Below are 19,072 nucleotides of genomic sequence, written 5' to 3'. Positions count from 1 at the left end.
TTTGTGTTTATAGTGGGCTTGTAGAAATGTAGTATTATTATGATAGGCTACTACTATTATTGTTGTTGATTTAAGGTGTACTTCTTGATAGAAAAAACGTTTAAACAAATTATTGTAACAGTTAAATATTAATATTTTAAACTAACATCAATATTGTCACATATTAGTCATTCCATTTGTTCCAATATTAGGTCATATTTTAATCATCAATGCAAACGTGAAACCTTTTAAAACCTGGATTTTGCTCGTCCAGTTATTTGCAGTATGATAACCAATGTCCAATGTTTTAAAATCATGTCAGCATATCATCCAGATTTCAAATATTTAGATAGGCCTGCCATAAAACGTTCATACTAGACTATTTCAATAGTTTGCAAACATGTGGTGTGTGTGTGTGTCCTGTCAGTGAGTCCCGCGGCATCAGGTGAGTGTGATGGCTAACGGCGGAGACTCGTTTGGCCTTCCGGAGCGCGCAGACACAGACTGCTCGGACACACCAAAAGAGAATAAACCAGAGAATCAGACGCGCGTGTCCTCACCTCAAACCACCTGCGCACAACAGGTAAGAGCAGAGATCCATGTAGGCCCAACTAGGCCCATGTGAATATGGTGCCGCCATAGCACGTTAAAGGCTCGTTTTAGTTTTTTCAAAACAAAAGATTAAATGCAAGTTAATTAAGGCGATAAAGGAAATTAAGGAACATGTTTTTCGTTATTTAGCCTACCACAGTTTGTGTCAGTATAGGCAAAAATAAAATAGAAAAAATGAAATCACAGTCCAATGTTTGTTGACTCAAGTTGATGTTGCTAACACAAATATGACTAATTTATAAGGCATAAAAAGCATACTTTTAAGAAACAGATGTACAGTGTATTTCCTTTTTCTTTAACAGGGAATGGAGGGAATCAAGGTGTATCTCCATGAGCGCGAACTCTGGACTAAGTTTAACGAGGTTGAAACTGAAATGATTATCACGAAGGCGGGAAGGTAAGCCATTGCTCGTTACAAAACTTAAATAAAATGTAAGATATTAGTTAATATATCTCTCATCATGTGAGTCAGCACGTCACTTTCTTGGCTGTATAACCTATAGGTTTTTACCCAAGTTGCATGATTATGTAAATACAGCTTTTTACAAAAGTTTTTGTAAAAACAAAAAACTTGATTTTATCAACAATTCCCAAATCTTTCATTAGTCGATATAATGTTCGTAACATAGGCATAAGTAGCCTATAGACTAGATCATCTGGGATGTTCGTTTTCTTGTCAACATATTTATTCGTGATATCTTTCGTTTACAGGAGGATGTTTCCCAGCTACAAAATAAAGGTCACAGGGTTAAATCCCAAAACCAAGTACATTCTTCTAATGGACATTGTTCCCGCTGATGACCATCGCTATAAATTTGCTGACAATAAGTGGTAAGATATTTAAGCTATCAAATCTATTGGATCACATTTTTACAATGCTTTTTCTTCTGGCATGATCGGTTGACTAATTGGACACTCAAAACAACGCCTGACGAAGGAGAATAAATGGGAGGTATTAGATACACATGCGTGTATATTTGTAATAGTTTACATTTGGGCCTATAGGTCTACCGCTGAAACTGTTGTTCGTGTTTTTGTGCAGGCCGTTGTCAATTTACAACATTTCAAAGCAAAAAATAGCTTTGGTAAATTGAGAAGACCTGCAGGTGTGTGAATGCCATGGGTCAGGCAAGGGGCAAAATGTGACATCGCTCTGGTGACGTCCTTGTGCCTCCTGGAGCCCTGTGGCCTAGTTCCCCGTGCATGCCCGATGCCCTCGTGCCCCCTGTCTCTGCCCGCGAGTTCAATCGCAGTGCTGAGGGTTCATTAGTCGGACAGCCGTGGATTAAAACGTCCTATTCAAATCAGCGGAGAGTATCCAAATGGCATTTTCTAAGAAAGCTGAGATTTATCAATGCAAATTGTGGTGATTATAAATATGAACATAGCAATCTCGATAAAACTAAGAATTTGGGGATTTTGAGGAGGTTCTGGTAAATAGTCTGTGAGCGCGCCTTTTACGCTGAACGCGAATGGGTGGATACATCCCCAAGGGATGTCATGTTACAGTATGTCCTCTAAATATCCGCAGAGCGTGCTGTTTTCTCTCTTTGACTGTAGCGTTAAGGTTTAATAAATAAGTTTGCCGATTTGCAGTTCAGTTACCTTTTCACATTGTAAACAAATGAGACATGGGATATAAGGCACCACATAGCACAACCATGTAGGCCACTGTATTTACATACAGGCTACATTCATTTCGACTTTTTGTTTGACCTCTGTAAAGGTGAATAGTTTGAAAATGATGCGACCAAGTGTCCCAAGTGATCGGCCGACAGAGACTGAGACATGTGCATTAAGCAGAACCTTTTCGGTTTGATTTTGTGTTTGTAGCGTAGGACTATAATGGCCATAATGTAACAGAAACGTGCCAGCTGCTGTTCTCCAGGATAAAATCCTTGAGCATACAGATGTTATTATCGGAGAGAACCCTTCCACAGCCGGCGGGCAGCTCAGGGTTGAAGCGGCTCTGCCCTGCATGAGTGTGACAGCGCGCGGGGAGAGCGCAGTTCACGAACGGGTCAGACCCGGGACAACTGACAGTCTGCGCGAAAATGACTGACCCCATTCTCTTACATCGTAGGTCGGTCACTGGGAAAGCTGAACCTGCGATGCCGGGGAGACTTTACGTGCATGCAGATTCTCCCGCCACAGGCGCGCACTGGAGTCGCCAGCTAGTGTCCTTCCAGAAGCTCAAGCTCACTAATAACCACCTGGACCCGTTCGGTCACGTGAGTGATTCGGCTTAACTTATGTTACTGTAACAATAGAGACAATCATTCATGTGTAGGCCTACACAAAATGTGGTGTGCCGTAATTTATGTTAATTCCATATTAAGCCTGTGATAGAGGGCCTTGTATAGGCTACAGTAGACAGCAAACCAGCAGAAATGATTTCAAAGAAATTTCAGGCCATTAGCTAATGGCCATGGCTGGTGGGACTGTCACAGCAATTAAGCTGAGGCTAACACACACACACACACACACACACACACTCACACACCATAATCGCACACTTATGTCAATACCCTTACAATTGCCACAATGGCAGTGAGGCCTGTTGTTTGTGAAGTAAGTTGATTTCAACATGCAGGGTTGAAACTCTTATAATTTCCCCATGGTGTTTGTAATTCCGTTTTTTTTTCTGTTGGTCAATTTATACTGATTCTATTACAGATTATATTGAACTCCATGCACAGATACCAACCCCGCCTTCATATCGTGAAAGCTGATGAAAACAACGGATTTGGATCGAAGAACACCGCGTTCTGCACGCACGTGTTCTCAGAGACTGCCTTCATTGCAGTGACGTCATACCAAAACCACAAGGTATGGCTCTACTAAAAGCATACATGTTTGTCCAAACCAGTGCTTTCAAATGTAGACATGTTTGATATCCTTGTTAAATATCACAAATGCTTCTTGTAATTGCTTGTTGAAATGATTCGTATGGAATATTGGCATGTACTGAAGTATCAGGGCTCATTTGTTCAGGTTGATGTTGTGAATGTGAATCAGCAGGCCCGTCTTCAGCCACTGGTCTAATACACAGTGTCAGGTTATTTACTCAACTTTCTGTCTCTGTCTCTGTCTCTCTTCCTCTCTCTCTTTCTCTCTCTCTCTCTCTCTCTCTCTCTCTCTCTCTCTCTCTCTCTCTCTCTCTCTCTCTCTCTCGCTCTCTCTCTCTCTCTCTCTCTCTCTCTCTCTCTCTCTCTCTCTCTCTCTCTCTCTCTCTCTCTCTCTCTCTCTCTCTGTCTCTGTCTCTGTCTCTCTTTCTCTTTCTCTCTCTCTCCCTCTGTCTCTCTCTCTCTCTCTCTCTCTCTGTCTCTCGCTCTGTCTCTCGCTCTCTTGCTCTCTCTGTGTGTAATGTGGCAGATATGACCTCGTTCTTTTCCTTGGTCATCTATGTTATTGTTCCAGCTCTGTGTGTGTGTGTGTGAGGTTGTGTGTGTTTCGGCTGAAATGTAACGCAGTGTGCTCTGTTCCCCAGATCACACAGCTGAAGATCGAGAATAACCCGTTTGCTAAAGGCTTCAGAGGGACAGAGGACATGGAGCTTCACCGTATGGCCAAGATACAAGGGTGAGCACAGCTCTCTCTCTCTCCTCCTCTCTCTCCTCCCTCTCTCTCTACCTCCCCTTCTCTCTCCTCCCCTTCTCTCTCCTCCTCTCTCTCCTCCCTCTCTCTCTACCTCCCCTTCTCTCTCCTCCCCTCCTCTCTCCTCCCTCTCTCTCTCCTCCTCTCTCTCCCTACCTCCCCTTCTCTCTCCCCCTCTCTCTCTCCTCCTCTCTCTCTCTACCTCCCCTTCTCTCTCTCTCCTCCTCTCCCTCCCTCCCCTTCTCTCTCCGCCTCTCTCTCCCTCTTCCTCACCCTCTCTCTTTCACTCTCTTTCACTCTCTCCCTCTTGTCCTTCTCCGTCGCCTCTACCCGTCTGTCTCTCTCCCACTCCGTCTCACTCCCCCCCCCCCCCCCCCCCGCTCTCAGGCCTGATGTAAGGCAGCCCACTTTACAGTTGAACAGCAGTGGTTATGATGGAGTGCAGATGGTCCCCATCTGACCCCCCTCCCTCTGTGATGACTTGCAAGTGTATGAATCAGACTGCAAGGTAGAGATCTCAGCCCCTTCAGCTAGGCTATCTGGGAACAGTACTCCAACTCTCCCTGGAGTTTATTCCTATGGAAGTGACTATCTTAATTGTTTCTGTACCTGTGTTCTTGCTCTGTGACTTTAGAAGGTACCAGAAACACCTTTGTATGTTATGTTTCTGAGTGTGGCTCATGGTCGCACCTATTATTCCTGAGGCAGGCCATGCGAAAAGTTGAGGCGGTCGCTAATGTAGTAATGTCGTGGCTGTTAAGTGTTGGTCCTAATCTCAGCTGATGTGCTAAATGTGTCAGGCGGTGTAGAGGTGGGTGTCACGAAGAGATAGTGTCACATTGTGGAAAAGGGGGTTGATACAGAGGAGGTGACAAAGGTGGAGAGAAGAGGTGAGATGGAGGAGGGGGTGGGGGGACGAGAGGGGATGGAAGGGGTGAGATGGAGGGGGTGAGATGGAGGAGGGGATGGGGGGGAGGGAAGGCCGGAGTAGTGGAGTGGCCGAGAGGGGGGAGAGAGTCCTGGGTTACAGTGGGTCTCTGGTTGTTTGAGGGGAGAGAGGCGAGCGGGGCAGAGTCTATCTGAAGTGACATACGGCCACAGACTTATTTTTAGATCGGCACATTATCTCACAGCACAGTGTGTGTATGTGTGCGTGTGTGTGTGTGTGTCACAAGTGGATGAGAGGCAGAGAGACACTGCCCACTGTTTCCTGCATAGCACCGAGGTCAATGAGATGTCACAGTGTACAGCGAGAGAGAGAGAGAGAGAGAGAGAGAGAGAGCTATAAATTAAAGGAAAAAAATAAAAATATACTTTACAGATTTCATAGTAGTGGGAAAGATTTTGTTCATTTAGTTCCTTTCTAAATGACAGTGTGTCAAATTTAGTTATGGTCTATTTTAAACTATAATACCAAAAACATACCTCACAGGCATTAAGACCATCTGTGTTGGTCAGGTTTTTAAACATCCTTTTTTCCCTACATCCCCTCGGTTCCCCTCCCTCCCAGTAAGGACTACCCAGTGGTCCCCCGCAGCACAGCGCGTCAGAAGGCTGTATCCAGGGGGAGTCCTTTCAAGGGGGACGGCAGGGGCCTCGGTTCCCCAGAGGGGCTGGGAGCTCCGTTTCCCTGTGAGAACGGGGTGAGCGGCAGCCCCCAGGAGCTTCTCACCTCCCCTTTGGCCCCCTACGGCCTCCCCCATCCTCACCAACAGGCCTACCACTGCACCAAGAGGACAGGTGTGTGTAGCCTCTACTGTCAGCACATTTGAACAGTGAAGCCGTTGGCAAATGCTAACTGGCTAATCGTTTGTATGTTGTGGGAATTGCTTAAAAACAACAGCGTTGCTCCTGTTTTGGAACTGTGTTCAGTCATTTACATTTAGTCATTTAGCAGACGCTCTTATTCAGAGCGACTTACAGTAAGTACAGGGACATTCCCCCCGAGGCAAGTAGGGTGAAGTGCCTTGCCCAAGGACACAACATCATTTGGCACAGCCGGGAATCGAACTGGAAACCTTCTGATTACTGGCCCGATTCCCTCACCGCTCAGCCACCTGACTCCTCATGATTGCGTGTCTCTTTCTATCCACAGCGGACGATGGCGGTTCTGCAGGAGACCAGCAGCATCTGTACAGGAAGTCTTTTATCGAGAGTTCAAGTGAAGACGAATCCTACTACCGCCCTGCTCCCTACCCTCCTCTCCTCCCCCCTCCCCCCGGGCTGCCACACCAACACCAACCCCCCTTGGGACTCTCTGGTTCCCCCTACAGCCTTGAGGGGGGACAGCGCCAGGCGTGCATGTTCGCAGGTTCGGAGCCCAGGCTGGAGGATCTGAGCTGTACGTCTTGGTCCTACGGATGCCCTTTGACCCCTGCCATGACCCCTATGGACCCCTACCCCACCTTCGCTTCCCACACCCCCTACAGCTCCAGCCCTAGGGGCTCTCGGCTCAGCTCTGCAGCCCACCAGGGTTCACCTCCGCTGGGGGAGTCTCTCTCGCACGACCCCTACCAGACTCAGACCTCAGGACCGTCCTCTCAGACCCCCCAACACCCCCACAGCAGGCAGCTTAGCCCACACCTGGGAGAGTACCCTGGCTACTCCACCAACCTCACCCCTCCCCTCTACCACACACTGGACACACACAGCAGGGGAGGACTCCCAGAGTGGAGTGAAGCCACCTGATTGGACCAGAAGTCTGTTCGGTAACAGGGCAAAGACTTTTGATTGATGGTTAGTGCTTCTACGGTACATCTGTCACTCACATGACAGCCTCGGTACTATCCTGATGAGACATTGCAGTCTGTCGGCGAAGTTGACAGTGTAAAGTGTGCCCAGTTCTATGCTTTGTGAAGAGATATCGATTGCTGTTTGTGGTCCCCCCCCTTCCCCTGTGCTTCATGGATCATGGGAGTGTCACAGTTAATTCCTTCCCCCTTTGACTCGGAAACCCTGCGCTCGTAGGAACCTACCACAGTGGAATCTGCGACCCTGGAGGCCGAAGAAAAGAGCCCCCTTATGGATCAACATCTCTTATGTGTGTAATGAATCCCAGCTGAGGGATGTTAAAGTTTGCACTCCAAACTCGGGTTATCCTGTCCAGAAGTCCCTCAGTGTTTTTTTTGTGGTTCAGTTTAACTTTGTGACATCAGTGTCCCCCCCCCCCCCAGCAAACTGAACCCTTCTCCTGACCCATATATGTACAGTGTAGTGTTGTGTGCTGTCAGTAGACAGTGTTCCTATCCAGCCATGCTTCTTATACTGTAGAGTAAATTAGCTCAGTTTTCACAGCCCAGCCTGAGGGGAAATTGATTTCTACCGTTGTGTGCTGAAGCAATGCCATCTGTTTGTGTGTGTCTGTACTGTACATGTGTGTGTGCGAGAGAGAGAGAGAGGGAGCGAGAGAAGGTCTGTGCGTGTGTGTGCATACGCGTGTGTGTGTGAATGTCTACGGTATATTTGCACAGTGTGTGTGTGTATCTGTTGTGTATTTGTGTGTGTGTGTGTCAGCTCAGCTCAAGACTGCTGTGTATTCATTCCCAGTGAGACGGGCTACAGTGGCTGCAGGCGCTACACCAGAGAGATAAACAGTTTGTTTAGACCATGCCAGGGGGGGTGGGGGGGGGGGGGCGCAGGACCTGAACACACTGTTCCCCGTGCATTCTGGGTAACTGCACATTGCAGCGTCACACAGCTGTCACCGCTGTCCTCTCTGTCACCCCAAACCATCCAATAAAAACTGTACTCCGTCCAGAGCTAGCCAATCAAAGCTCTCCAGTTGTATCATGTGTTTGTTGATGAATCATTCATGAGATCAGTGTAAGCTCTTGGTAGTTAGAAGGCTCTCCAAAAGGAAATGTTTTTTTGGGGGGGATGTACATCATGTCCTCCAGTGACCGCAAAGGATTTACGCCTGTCTCTTACTGAAATCCTAATTGGCCCACTACCCCCACCCCTGCCTCATCTACTCCCTGCCTCCCTAACTGCCCCCTGTGGTGCTAAAGCGATTGGCCTTCTTATTTTCTATCCGTCTCATTGTCTCGCTATCTCTCTCTCTCTTTCTTTCTCTGCCTCTCTCTCTTTTTCTCTCTGACATGATCCCAGACATTATGTTGAAGGCTCAAACACGATGAAGTTTGTTGATTTTACCGTTTGTAAGGATCCCTGAGATGTAGTGATAGTTTGTTTTTGTACGACCTACATGTTTCAGAACGACGCTCTCCTTCATGTGCTGGTATACATGGCCAGTTGTCCATTATGCACTCTGATTAAGGACCTACTGGTGCACACACTGGTGACAGAACGCGGCAGGCAAAGAAGGCATGTGTGTGTGTGTGCATGTGTGTGTGTGTGTTTGGAGATGTGGGTGTGCGCAATCAATTGAAAAGGTCTTTCCAGGAAGTGCTTTTTGTTTATTATTGTTCTTGTTTATAGTATTTATTAAAATTTATTTTGTTAGTCTAGTTCTGTGGTGAAATTGTTAACTGATAGTGTTTGAGGTGTTTTAAAGTTATTATAAATATTTGTTTCTTGCTCCTCCCTTCCTTCCCTATTGGCCACAGCCTGTCATAATAACTGAGTTGTTAAATATTCCATTCTGATGTACATAAACTCTAATTTATACATAGAACTGAAATAAATATAAGAGCATTTTGAAAATTCAGTCTGTTGTCCTGGACCTTTTTCCCCTGCATGCAGGAACCTGATGTAGAAGCATTGCGTTCCCAGAGGGTTATTTAAAGGACGCTCAACACCTGATAAGGAAGTGACACTCTACCAGTTACATGGCAGTTTATCGGTCCCGCTGTGATGCAAAGACATCCTTCCACTTGTCTGTAAAGGCCACATCATAAGATCATCTGGATCATTCATCTGCTCTAGCTGTTATTGGCTCCTACCACAAAGAGGAACTCTGGGAAGGGAAGAGGACTGGGAGAGGAGGGGGACTCTCTCTCTCTCTCCTGGAACCTCTATGGTTGGAGCTCGCCTGACCCCCGACCTGCCCTGTCAACGCCGATAAAGAGGTTTGAACTAAACAGTGTGTGTGTGGTATGTGTGTCCGCTCTGTGTGTGTGTGCCCTGTGTGTTTGGATGTACCCTGTGTGGTGTGTGTGTCCTGCGTATGTGTACGTGTGTGAGGCTGTGTGTGTGTGGTGTGTGTCATGCTTGTGTATGAGTGTGTGTGTGGGTGTGTGTGGTGTGTGTCCTGCTTGTGTATGAGTGTGTGTGTGTGTGTGGTGTGTGTCCTGCGTGTGTGTAAGTGTGTGGTGGTGTGTGTGTAAGTGTGTGATGGTGGTGCTTGGGTAGAGTGCGTGCGTGCTCCTCTTATCTCTGACAGCTTGTTTGGCATCTCCAGTCTCCTCCAGCTGGGCCGTCTCACAGACAACCTGCTTCCCACAGACAGGAGGGCTTGGCTGGGCTGGAGCACACAGCAAGGTGGGGTGTGTTGGTGGTCCCTCTCCTTTTCTCCTCAACCCCACCTCCCTCTTTTGAGGGTTAAGGGTATCACGTTTCTATTATTTTCGCATAGGGTTAAGGGCCCTCACACCTGTTAACAGTTCACATACAACCCCCCTCCCCATCCCCCCTGCAACCCACACACACACACAACACCCTCACAAATGCTTCTGTCGCTGCACTCTACAAGAAACCCTATAATCAAAATATTTAAATATTTTTGCTGCACAGAGAATTCTTCGCTCTCTCCCCCTCTCTATCTTTCCTTGGCTCTCTCCTGCCTCTTTCTCCTGCCTCTCTCCTCTGCCTCTCTCCCCTGCCTCTCTCCCCTGCCCCTCTCCCCTGCCTGCCTCTCTCCCCTGCCTGCCTCCCCTGCCTGCCTCTCTCCCCCTCTCTATCTTCCCTTGGCTCTCTCCAGCCTCTCTCTCCTGCCTCTCTCCTCTGCCTCTCTCTCCAGCCTCTCTCCCCTGGCTCTCTCTCCTGCCTCTCTCCCCTGCCTCTATCCCCTGCCTCTCTCCCCTGCTTGCCTCTCTCCCCCTCTCTATCTTCCCTTGGCTCTCTCCTGCCACTCCTGCCCCTTTCCCTTGTCTCTCTCCCCTGCCTCTCTCCCCTGCCCCTCTCCCCTGCCTGCCTCTCTCCCCTGTTTCTCTCAGACACAGTGGGGTCAGGGGTTAAGCAGGCGGCTCTTCAGAAGCTCTGGTCCTCCTTAACCCTTTGTCTCCATCATGCGCCAGTCTGCTGAGAGTGGAGACCCCCAGACGGCTCCCAGGGGCCCCTCCTCGGTTTCATCAGAAGATGGATCACGTCTGTGCTACATCAGCAGCACAGCGCGAACCTCGGATGAGCGATACGATTGCGCGTATATTTATATGTTGTGTGCATGCGGATGTGTGTGTGTGCGTGTGTCTGCGAGTGTGTGTGTGTGTACATAGAGGGTTCGGTCCAGCTGTTCCAGTAGACTCTCCCAGATACACTGGTCTGACCAAAGACAGATGAGCCAAGTGATCAAAGACCCTAAGTGGTGCTTATCATTATCTCTCTACCTCCCCCACACCCACCTCCCCCCACCTCCCCCCCGCCTTTCACCCTTTCAATGCCATTCTTCCCATCACTATTTTCAGCCTGGTATTTGAGGCAAACTGCTGCTGTTTTTTCTCTCCGATTTTCATCTCTTCTGAGTTCCCTCAGTACGCACACATACCTATGCGCACATACACCCATATGCTCAATTCAATAGTTGTCTGCCACGAATAATACATTTTTGTGTTCGGAAAGAATGACATTGTGTCATTTTTTAATTCCCATTCTGGAACGGTTGGTGTTTTAGTCTTCCATTTCCTACCTTTGTTTCCTGTAGAAGGTAGAAATGTTTGTGAATTTCAGGTACTTGTTTCCTGTTTCGGTTCCTCTCCCGCTCAAAGTACTGCGATTGAGGTCTAATCAGAATCTCCTCGTCTTTAGATAGAGATATCTGCGTGGTTCAGACCGCTCCTCCAGTGCCTTGTGAAGCATTTGTGGGATATTCAACCCTTATTTGGAGAGACATAAGTGGTCAGAGATGCAGTGTAATTGACAAAGTTGATTATGCTCTGTGATGGGTTGGCTTGTCTGTGGTTGCGGTGGGGGCACTAGGACCCAGAGGGGAACACAGAGGGAGGGGAGCCACATCACCCCAGAGGCATGTAAAACACAGAGCAGACTGTTTTAATTTGGTACATTCATAAACATACAGTACTACTATAAGCCCCCCTGTGACAGGGAACGACTATTTGCAGGAACTCTGCAAACTCAAGTCCCATCCACAAGAGAAGGTTTATTTGAATGTAGCTAATGTCCATTCTATAAATTCCAGTTCCCTGGTTTAAAAGCCCTGAGTGGTAATGCCATTAAGCTGTGTATCGTAACGAGACCACGGATGGAAGCTAATTCGCCCAAATGAGAGTTTATGGCTGAAATAGTCATGAGTTCCCTGGAGTAGATCTTAATATGAGAGCAGGAGCTGTCAGAGATTAAAGAGGACAAAGACCACTGGTGTGTGTGTGTGCATGTGTGTGTGTGCGTGCATGCATGTGTGTGGGTGCCTGTGTGTGTATGTCTGCGTGTGCGTGCGTGTGTTTGTAAGTCTGTGTGTGTGTGTATGTCTGTGTGTGTGCGTGCAGCCGTGGGTAGTCCGAAGACAAAGGGAGGGGTCACAGGTCAGACACACAGCAGACAGACCAGCGCAGGGTCACATGGGTCAGCCTAACATGATCAGGCCCTTCTTTATCTGCTCTTTCCTCCATACCACAGGGGTGATAGCACCTCCCTATCAGCCCTGCTCTTCAAGCCCCTGACCCAGGCCGCTCTCCCTGGGCCCGTCCACATCGACATCCATGCAGTTCTATTTCTATGACCCACAGCATGCTGAACAAGGGATTAGTACCGGGCAGACACACACATGTACTTATACACACACATGCACAAACGGACGCACACACACAAAGACCGCCATATGAACATACGCTTGACAGGGTATAGAGGAGAGACGCGACCCCCTATTGGGTGATGAGGGGGGTTAGTGGCCGACATGGAGCCAATGTCCTGTCTGATTACAGCCAGAGGACTGGAGAGGCAGGCTAATCCTCTCTCACATGCTCACACACACACACACACACACTGACACACACTCAGGCACATGTACACTGACACACGCGCATACACACATACTGACACACACACAAGTGCACACACACACCAACACACTGCAGTCGGTGTGTCTGGATGGCGGCACGCAGTATAATGATATCACTACCGGCACACTGTTGCTGTGTTTGGACAAGAGGTCATGCCACTTGGACAAAAGGTCACAAATAGAGGTAGCCTTGCATGAACACACACACACGGACGCACTTACATATAAATATGCATTTCTCCTTTTTTATATATACAATCGAATACATAAATATATGTATATGTTTACATCTAAAACATATATAAATGTGTGTTTTGATGAAGATAAATAAGCTCCAGGGTGTGGGCAGTGGAGGTCCATCCTTGTAGCCCCACACAGGCCTCCCTTTCCCAGCCCGGGCCCTGACAGCCCCCCTGGCTTCCCTGGCTCTCATGTCTCCACATGTGAACCAGGATGTCAGCAAACAAGCCGACAAGACCACTGCTGAGACACGAACACAACAACACAAACATCCATAAACAAACAAATGCATACACAGCTCCCCCCCCCCCCCCCCCCAGTTCCCCAACCCCCACATGCACACACACACAGCGAACCTTCTCCCCAACAAAACTCCATTGCACCCCCCCCACCCCTAACCTCAGAGCCTATTGTTCCAGCCCTGAAGCATTGTTTTGTGCTGGACGGGGTATTGTCTCTCATTCCTAATAGATGAGCTTGGAGAGCATGAAGGCCCTTTCTCTGACAGGGTCATTAGCATAAACACAGACTTCCTCTCAGCATCTGTTTGTATCGGGCTGTTGACCCTTAATAATGGATCCCTAAATGTTTATCACCTGTCCACTGGAGTATGAGTCTGTGTCTCTGTGTGTGTGTGTGTGTGTGTGTCTGTGTGTGTGTGTGTGTGTCTCTGTGTGTGTGTGTGTGTGTCTCTGTGTGTGTGTGTGTGTGTGTGTCTCTGTGTGTGTGTGTGTGTGTGTGTGTGTGTGTGTGTGTGTCTCTGTGTGTGTGTGTGTGTCTGTGTGTGTGTGTGTGGTTGAGCCACCATCCTACCTATCCCATACACTGCATCAACGGTATTCTTCCACTGCCCTAATGCACCCTCCTCCTCTCCGCTCCTCTCCTCCCCAAACATGTACAAATAATCATCTCTGCGCTGATGCCTTCAAATATTCATCTCCTGCCCTCGTGCTCCTGGCTGTTAAAAGGTCTGCAGATGTTTACACGGGTGTGAGGTCCACATCTCCTCAGCCTCACACACTGTCTCTGTCACCAAGCACAACATGCTTTTATTCTGATAGCATCTCTCCATTAGCATTAATAAAGCCCAGTGTGTGTAGTGTGCTTTCTGCTCATCAAAAATTGATTCAGCTGCATCCCCACTACCAGATCTGTGTGTTGTTGTTTTTCCTCTTCGCTAACTCTCTCTCTCTCTCTCTGTAAGTGTGTGTCTGTGTGTGTGCGTGCGTGCCTTTGCAGATGCATTTCTCTGGTGATGATGTCTGCCTCACCTAATCCTAGACATCCCACCTGATGTGCCTAATGCGGGAACGACATCGCGGGCCACCTCCCACTGCGTTCATCTGAATGACTCTCTCCTCTGTCACCGGGGGGGAGGCCGACGCCACGAGTACCACAAGGTGATCCCAGAGCCATGTCTAGTCGAAAGCTTTCACTTAGTGGTTAGTGAAGTCACTGTGTGTGTGTCTGTTTCAGGAGGTTTCCGTGGGTGACACAGAGGATAGGAATGTGTGAATTCACAGCTTCAAGTTAGATGACACTCCTCCATTTAGGATAGCAATCTGTCAATCAGCTGAAGAAACCTTCAGTCTTGTTGGCCTCCACGTCAGAAAGATCTGGTGTGCAGTTTTGGATGGAATACAAGATCCAGCCACAGGAGGCTCCAAGAAGCTTTGTGTGTGTGTGTTGCCATAGAAACAGAAACACGCAGCAAAGTAGAAAGATTGAACCAACTCCAACAGGAAAGTTTCCTTACCAAAGTTACTCACCGTCATTTATCACCCCGGCTGGTTGAAGGATTCTCCAGACACAGGAAACAGAATGGCCCTGAACCTGGAGGATTATTTCAAGACAGTCTTTGAGGAACAACTCTCAAAGTGAGTGAGTGTGTGTGTGTCAGAGAGATTTTAATTTATTTTTTCCAAAATAAATACAACTCGAATCCTTATGGTCCTCAAAGGACCTAACGTTTGTGTGTGAGTTTAATGCAAATCATTGTCTGTGTAATTGGTTTTTTGGATGTCCACCTTTGTGTGTTTGTATGTGTGTGTAGAAAAGTGCCAAGGAGGGAGAGAGATCTGATGACAGGTGCAACGCGTCTGCTGGAGAAACGGAGTGAAATCACCCAGGTGGACAAACGGCTGAAGACTCACAGAGAGGTGCTCAGGACAAACCTCGCAACGCTCATCATGAGCTGTATCACACTCGGCAAACAACAATGACCACAACTGCCAACGATGGACTACAGAAGCTTCCCTCTTCTGTGTTCCTGCTATCTGTGATTGTCTGAACCTGTTTTTGTCCTCGTGTGACGATGAATCTGTGGCGGTCGTGCCATGCCAACGGTTTTAACAGTCCTGTGTGTCTTTCTGGTGTGTGTGTGTGTGTGTGTGTGTTTGTGTGTGTGCACACAGGAGTTTGAGCTGAAAAAGCAGAGTTTGCGACAGCAGAGAAATGAGTTGATGATGAAGGAGGAGTTGCTGAAGGAGTCTCTTCTCAAGTTTGACAAATTCCTCAAAGTCTGTGTTTACAACCCTCCATCTGGAGGTTCTACCTGACATAACAACCTTTCTCATCGAATCTGTAGTGTTTCATTGAACCTTGTTGGACCAGGGGGTGATAATGTCTCAACCGCTCATTAGGAAAACGATGCCAAGCGAAGTCGCGGAGCGAAGAAAGCAGAGAAAGAGAGGGAAGCTGTCCTGCAGAAGGAGGCAGAGATCGAGAGACTGAAGGACGAGTGTGCGATCCTGGAGGCCCGAAGACAGAGACTGCAGGGCAGAGTGGAGAGGAGCGCCCTCTACTGGAACTTCCTGGAACAGGTCCTCCGAATGTCCAAGGTACACCAGTTCAACAAATCACATCAAACATTATGTGTGTAGTTGTACAAAACTGTTATGGTGAATAAAGGAAGTTGATGTCTTCCAATTAAATCAGGTAAGTTGTGATGTAATTATTGTGTGTGTGTGTGGGTGTGTGTGTGTATATGTGCCGCAGTTCGAGGAGGTCTGGGAGCTGCTGGGTCGCTTCGAGACCCTGGTGACCACCAGGGACCAGTTGAGACAGAGGGAGATCGAGGTCCAGGAGCAGGTGGACGGCCTGAGAGGAGCCCTCCAGAGATACACGGACCAGCAGAGCTGTCTGCTGGTGCACAACAACAACCTGCTCTCCAAGCTCCAGAGCCAGCTGGACCAGGCACGCTCAGACGCTCTCCGATGGGTGGGTGTCAGACATCCTCAATCAAACACAGAGCAGACACGATCGATGGATTTCTAAGGGACTGTTGCTGGATTTCGATCTTTTAGTCTTGTTCCCGAATAATGCTAATGACAAGGATGGTCTCCTTTTTTAATTCAGGAGAGCAAGTGGAATCACATCCAGACCACAGCGGCGAAGGAGACGCTCCTATTGGGCCAGATCAAAGTGGTGACCCTTAACCTTTATCACATGACGGGTGGGCAGACTGACCAGGAAGAGGGTGTGGCCATTGACGACACAGAGGCGCAGCTAGATAAGGTTGGTCGTCTCCCAGTGATGTAGCACGTGTCTGGGTCGGACTGGGCCATCTAAGGTCAGGGTCATCTGGCTGCCATTAATCTCCACTGGTATGTCTAACAGCAACAGCACCATTCATCACTGTGGTGTCTCTGCTTCAGATACAGCTGTTCATCAAGGACCAGGCAGCCATTGTGAGCCACATCCAAGGTCAGGATCCCTCAGATGACAGAGAGTGAGGAGGTGAAAGAAGATCAAGAAGATTCCAGAACAATTCCAGCTGACTGTGAGGAGACTGTGGGGAGAATAGGACGTCCCACATGTTGTGAAGGGCCTGTCGACTGTGGAGCAGGGAGGCCTGCCTGGGTTGGCAGTCTGGTTTGGGGCCGTTCCAAACACTGAACAATCTAAACTCTGCTGCCACCATGTGGTTGGGGAGGGAAAATGTCTAATATGTGCCAAACTCAACTTTCACCACACAATGGTTGTGATGGATATTCATTAATTTTTTTTTACTTTACTCATATGAAATTCTGTAATTTTGTATGTTTATTTGCATAGCTATTACAATAAGAAGTTTTCTTTCCAATTATTAATTTGAACTGCTTTATATGTTTCGATCATGAGATTCATTTCTGCATTTTATAATAAACTGAACTGAAAAAAAAAAGTATATATAGTTTATATATCTATATACATGTACACACACTAAAACATAATATAACATGAGTCATCAAGCAGCATTATAGGAGCGGCATTTAATAGGAAATCATCTCAAATGAATTACGAAGATAAAAATAACACTCAAATAAATCCCCCAGGTACAATATATGAAATGTAAAAACACACAGTGACCACGTACTGGTCACTGGTGGAGAGCTCTTTAGAACCGCAGGTAGGAAGTCCACCGGCTCTATTTGCCCTTCTTGCCTTTGCCCTTCTTGCCCTTCTTGGCCTTGCCCTTTCCCTTCATGGCCTTGCGGACGCGGTGGCCCCTCCACATGGCCTGGATCAGGGTGGCGGCTTGGCTCTTCAGCTCCAGCAGCCTCCTGTCCTCCTCCCTCCTCTCCTCCGCCAGGCGCCTCTCCTCCTGGATCTGGCTGAACTCCACCTCCAGGACGGCGTATGCCTCCTCCAGCTGCCTCAGCTCCTCCTTCTCCTCCTCGAACACGCCCATCATATCCTCCAGCTCTAGCTGGAGAAAGGAGGGGTAGAGAGGTGGGGATATGGGATAAGACGGGATCTAACACCCCACACCCTCCACACACCCTCCACCCACAGAAGACAGAGGGGGTAGAAAAGATGGAATGCATTTGGAATCTTGAATGTCTGTCCCCACCAGCTGAGTCTCTGTGTCGTCATGGATACTCTACCTGTTTCTCTCCCATGTCGGCGTCGTACTTCTGGATCCAGTTCTCGATCTCTGTTTCCACCTTGTACTTTTTCTAACGCCAGAGGGGCAGAGTACAGCATTACTGTCAAGTTCAGACACTCGATTTCGGTGTTGGAATGTTTTTTTCTCCCAAATTAAAATGTAAGATGAAGATTCCAACTGATAAGGGATGCTGCTTGACCTTTAAAGACTGACCTTTCGAAGAGTGGTCTCCACCTCGCGGTTCTCTGCAATCAGGTTGTTGAGCTGGACTCGTAGCTGATTGGCCTCTTGCTGCATGCGGCTCTGTTTCCCCTCCGAGGTCTTGGCGTCTGATTGGCTCTGCTTCTCGGCGTCCTGCTGCATTCTCAGCACAAAGTCCTCCGAGATCTTCTCCATCTGGTGCAGGGAGCTTTTCAGCTTCTTGATAACCTCATTCTTCTTGCCAATCTAAGAGAGACGAAGAGACAGAGAGAGGGGGAATAGGGTGGTAGAGAAATTACCATTTCTATTCGGAAGAGGGAATATCTTGCACAGAAAGCTCTTGTTTGCAAACAGACAAGTTATTCTGGTGGGTTTTAGGTGCCTCTATACCTCTGTGTCACTGTCCTTAATGGAAGCTTCCACTGCAGTTTCCAGCAAAGCTACCAGCTCCATGTTGTTCTTGTGCCTCAGAGACACTTCCTGCATGTAGCATCTCCGCTCCCTCTCCTCTGTGGGGCTGGTCAACAGCTTCTCCAGTAGCACCCCCTTGAGCTCCATCAGCCCCCCCAAGACGCCCTGCATGCCTCCACTCACCCCTGGTGATCCCTTCAATACGCCCTCCCCTCTCACCGCCGCCCCTCTCAGAACGCGTCTGGCGGCCGGTTGGTCTCGGAGCAGACGCAACACGTTCTTCAAGGAGCTCTGGATGTCTTTCTCCGCCTGGACTCTTTTCCCCCCCACGGCCTCACCACCGGGTGTCCTCTCCAGACTCGCCAGCCTCTCTTCAAGAAGCCGGTGCTCCCTTAGGGCCCCGGTCACTTCCTCTCCCAGCCCCACTGACAGATCCTCCAGGTGGGCCAGCACAGCTGGCAGTAAAGCCACCTGCTCCACCCGGCTGATGCATTCGTCCAGCACTCCGGCTATTCGCTTAGTCTCCAGCGACGACAGCTTCGTCTTTGAGGGGTCTAGGATCTTCAGGGAGTCTTCTCGTGCCTTGACCTTGGGCTGGGGGCAGTGGAGCAGGGTCTGGGGGGTGACATCCTCTGTGGGCAAGGCAGCCTCTGCTGACATGCTAAAAAAAGATCCTCCGTTAATTTTACATTTCAATTATTCCATGTACATCTGATTCAAAGACAAACTATTTCACAATATATTTCGAGTTTTTTGCTACTTTAGCTAAATTAGCTATCTTGCTCCAGTGCACTAATGAACTGTCAAGGGGTGTCTAACTAACTGAGCACTATTGGCTATTAAGCTTTTTTGTTGTTGTTGATGTGTTAGAATATGTCACTTATTTTAAGGAACCTACTTACCTCTTACAAACCTTACAAATCTTTTTTACATAAAGTTTATAACAGCTTTAGCTAGCGCTAGCTAGATAAATGGTCCGCATTGTTTCTGACAGTCTCTCCAAGAAAATAATTATAATTGTGTTGATGGTT

General features: G+C 48.1%; 3 protein-coding genes across 3 annotated transcripts; 2 read left to right on the top strand and 1 right to left on the bottom strand.

Annotated features, from left to right (window-relative positions):
• Window positions 1-433: 433 nt before the first annotated feature.
• Window positions 434-6,876, top strand: tbx5b (T-box transcription factor 5b). The gene is made up of 8 exons (XM_067231436.1): window positions 434-562; window positions 894-988; window positions 1,303-1,422; window positions 2,675-2,822; window positions 3,268-3,420; window positions 4,082-4,173; window positions 5,699-5,928; window positions 6,284-6,876. The coding sequence occupies exons 1-8, from the start codon at window positions 434-436 to the stop codon at window positions 6,874-6,876; spliced, it is 1,560 nt and encodes a 519-aa protein (XP_067087537.1).
• Window positions 6,877-14,380: 7,504 nt separating this feature from the next.
• cfap73 (cilia and flagella associated protein 73) lies at window positions 14,381-16,293 on the top strand. The gene is made up of 7 exons (XM_067231592.1): window positions 14,381-14,436; window positions 14,613-14,718; window positions 14,974-15,078; window positions 15,202-15,399; window positions 15,557-15,778; window positions 15,917-16,075; window positions 16,216-16,293. Exons 1-7 carry the CDS (start codon window positions 14,381-14,383, stop codon window positions 16,291-16,293), a joined length of 924 nt encoding a protein of 307 aa, XP_067087693.1.
• A 656-nt stretch (window positions 16,294-16,949) lies between these two features.
• iqcd (IQ motif containing D) lies at window positions 16,950-18,701 on the bottom strand. Its single transcript, XM_067231549.1, has 4 exons — window positions 18,021-18,701; window positions 17,643-17,876; window positions 17,428-17,499; window positions 16,950-17,249 (listed from the first exon to the last, which is right to left on the bottom strand). Exons 1-4 carry the CDS (start codon window positions 18,699-18,701, stop codon window positions 16,968-16,970), a joined length of 1,269 nt encoding a protein of 422 aa, XP_067087650.1. The 3' UTR covers window positions 16,950-16,967.
• Between the last annotated feature and the right edge of the window lie 371 nt (window positions 18,702-19,072).

Source organism: Osmerus mordax, chromosome 28, assembly GCF_038355195.1.
Source record: "Osmerus mordax isolate fOsmMor3 chromosome 28, fOsmMor3.pri, whole genome shotgun sequence".
Lineage (NCBI taxonomy): Eukaryota > Metazoa > Chordata > Actinopteri > Osmeriformes > Osmeridae > Osmerus > Osmerus mordax.
Note: the sequence above shows the minus strand (reverse complement) of the source record. Positions and strands in the feature narration are given on the sequence as shown.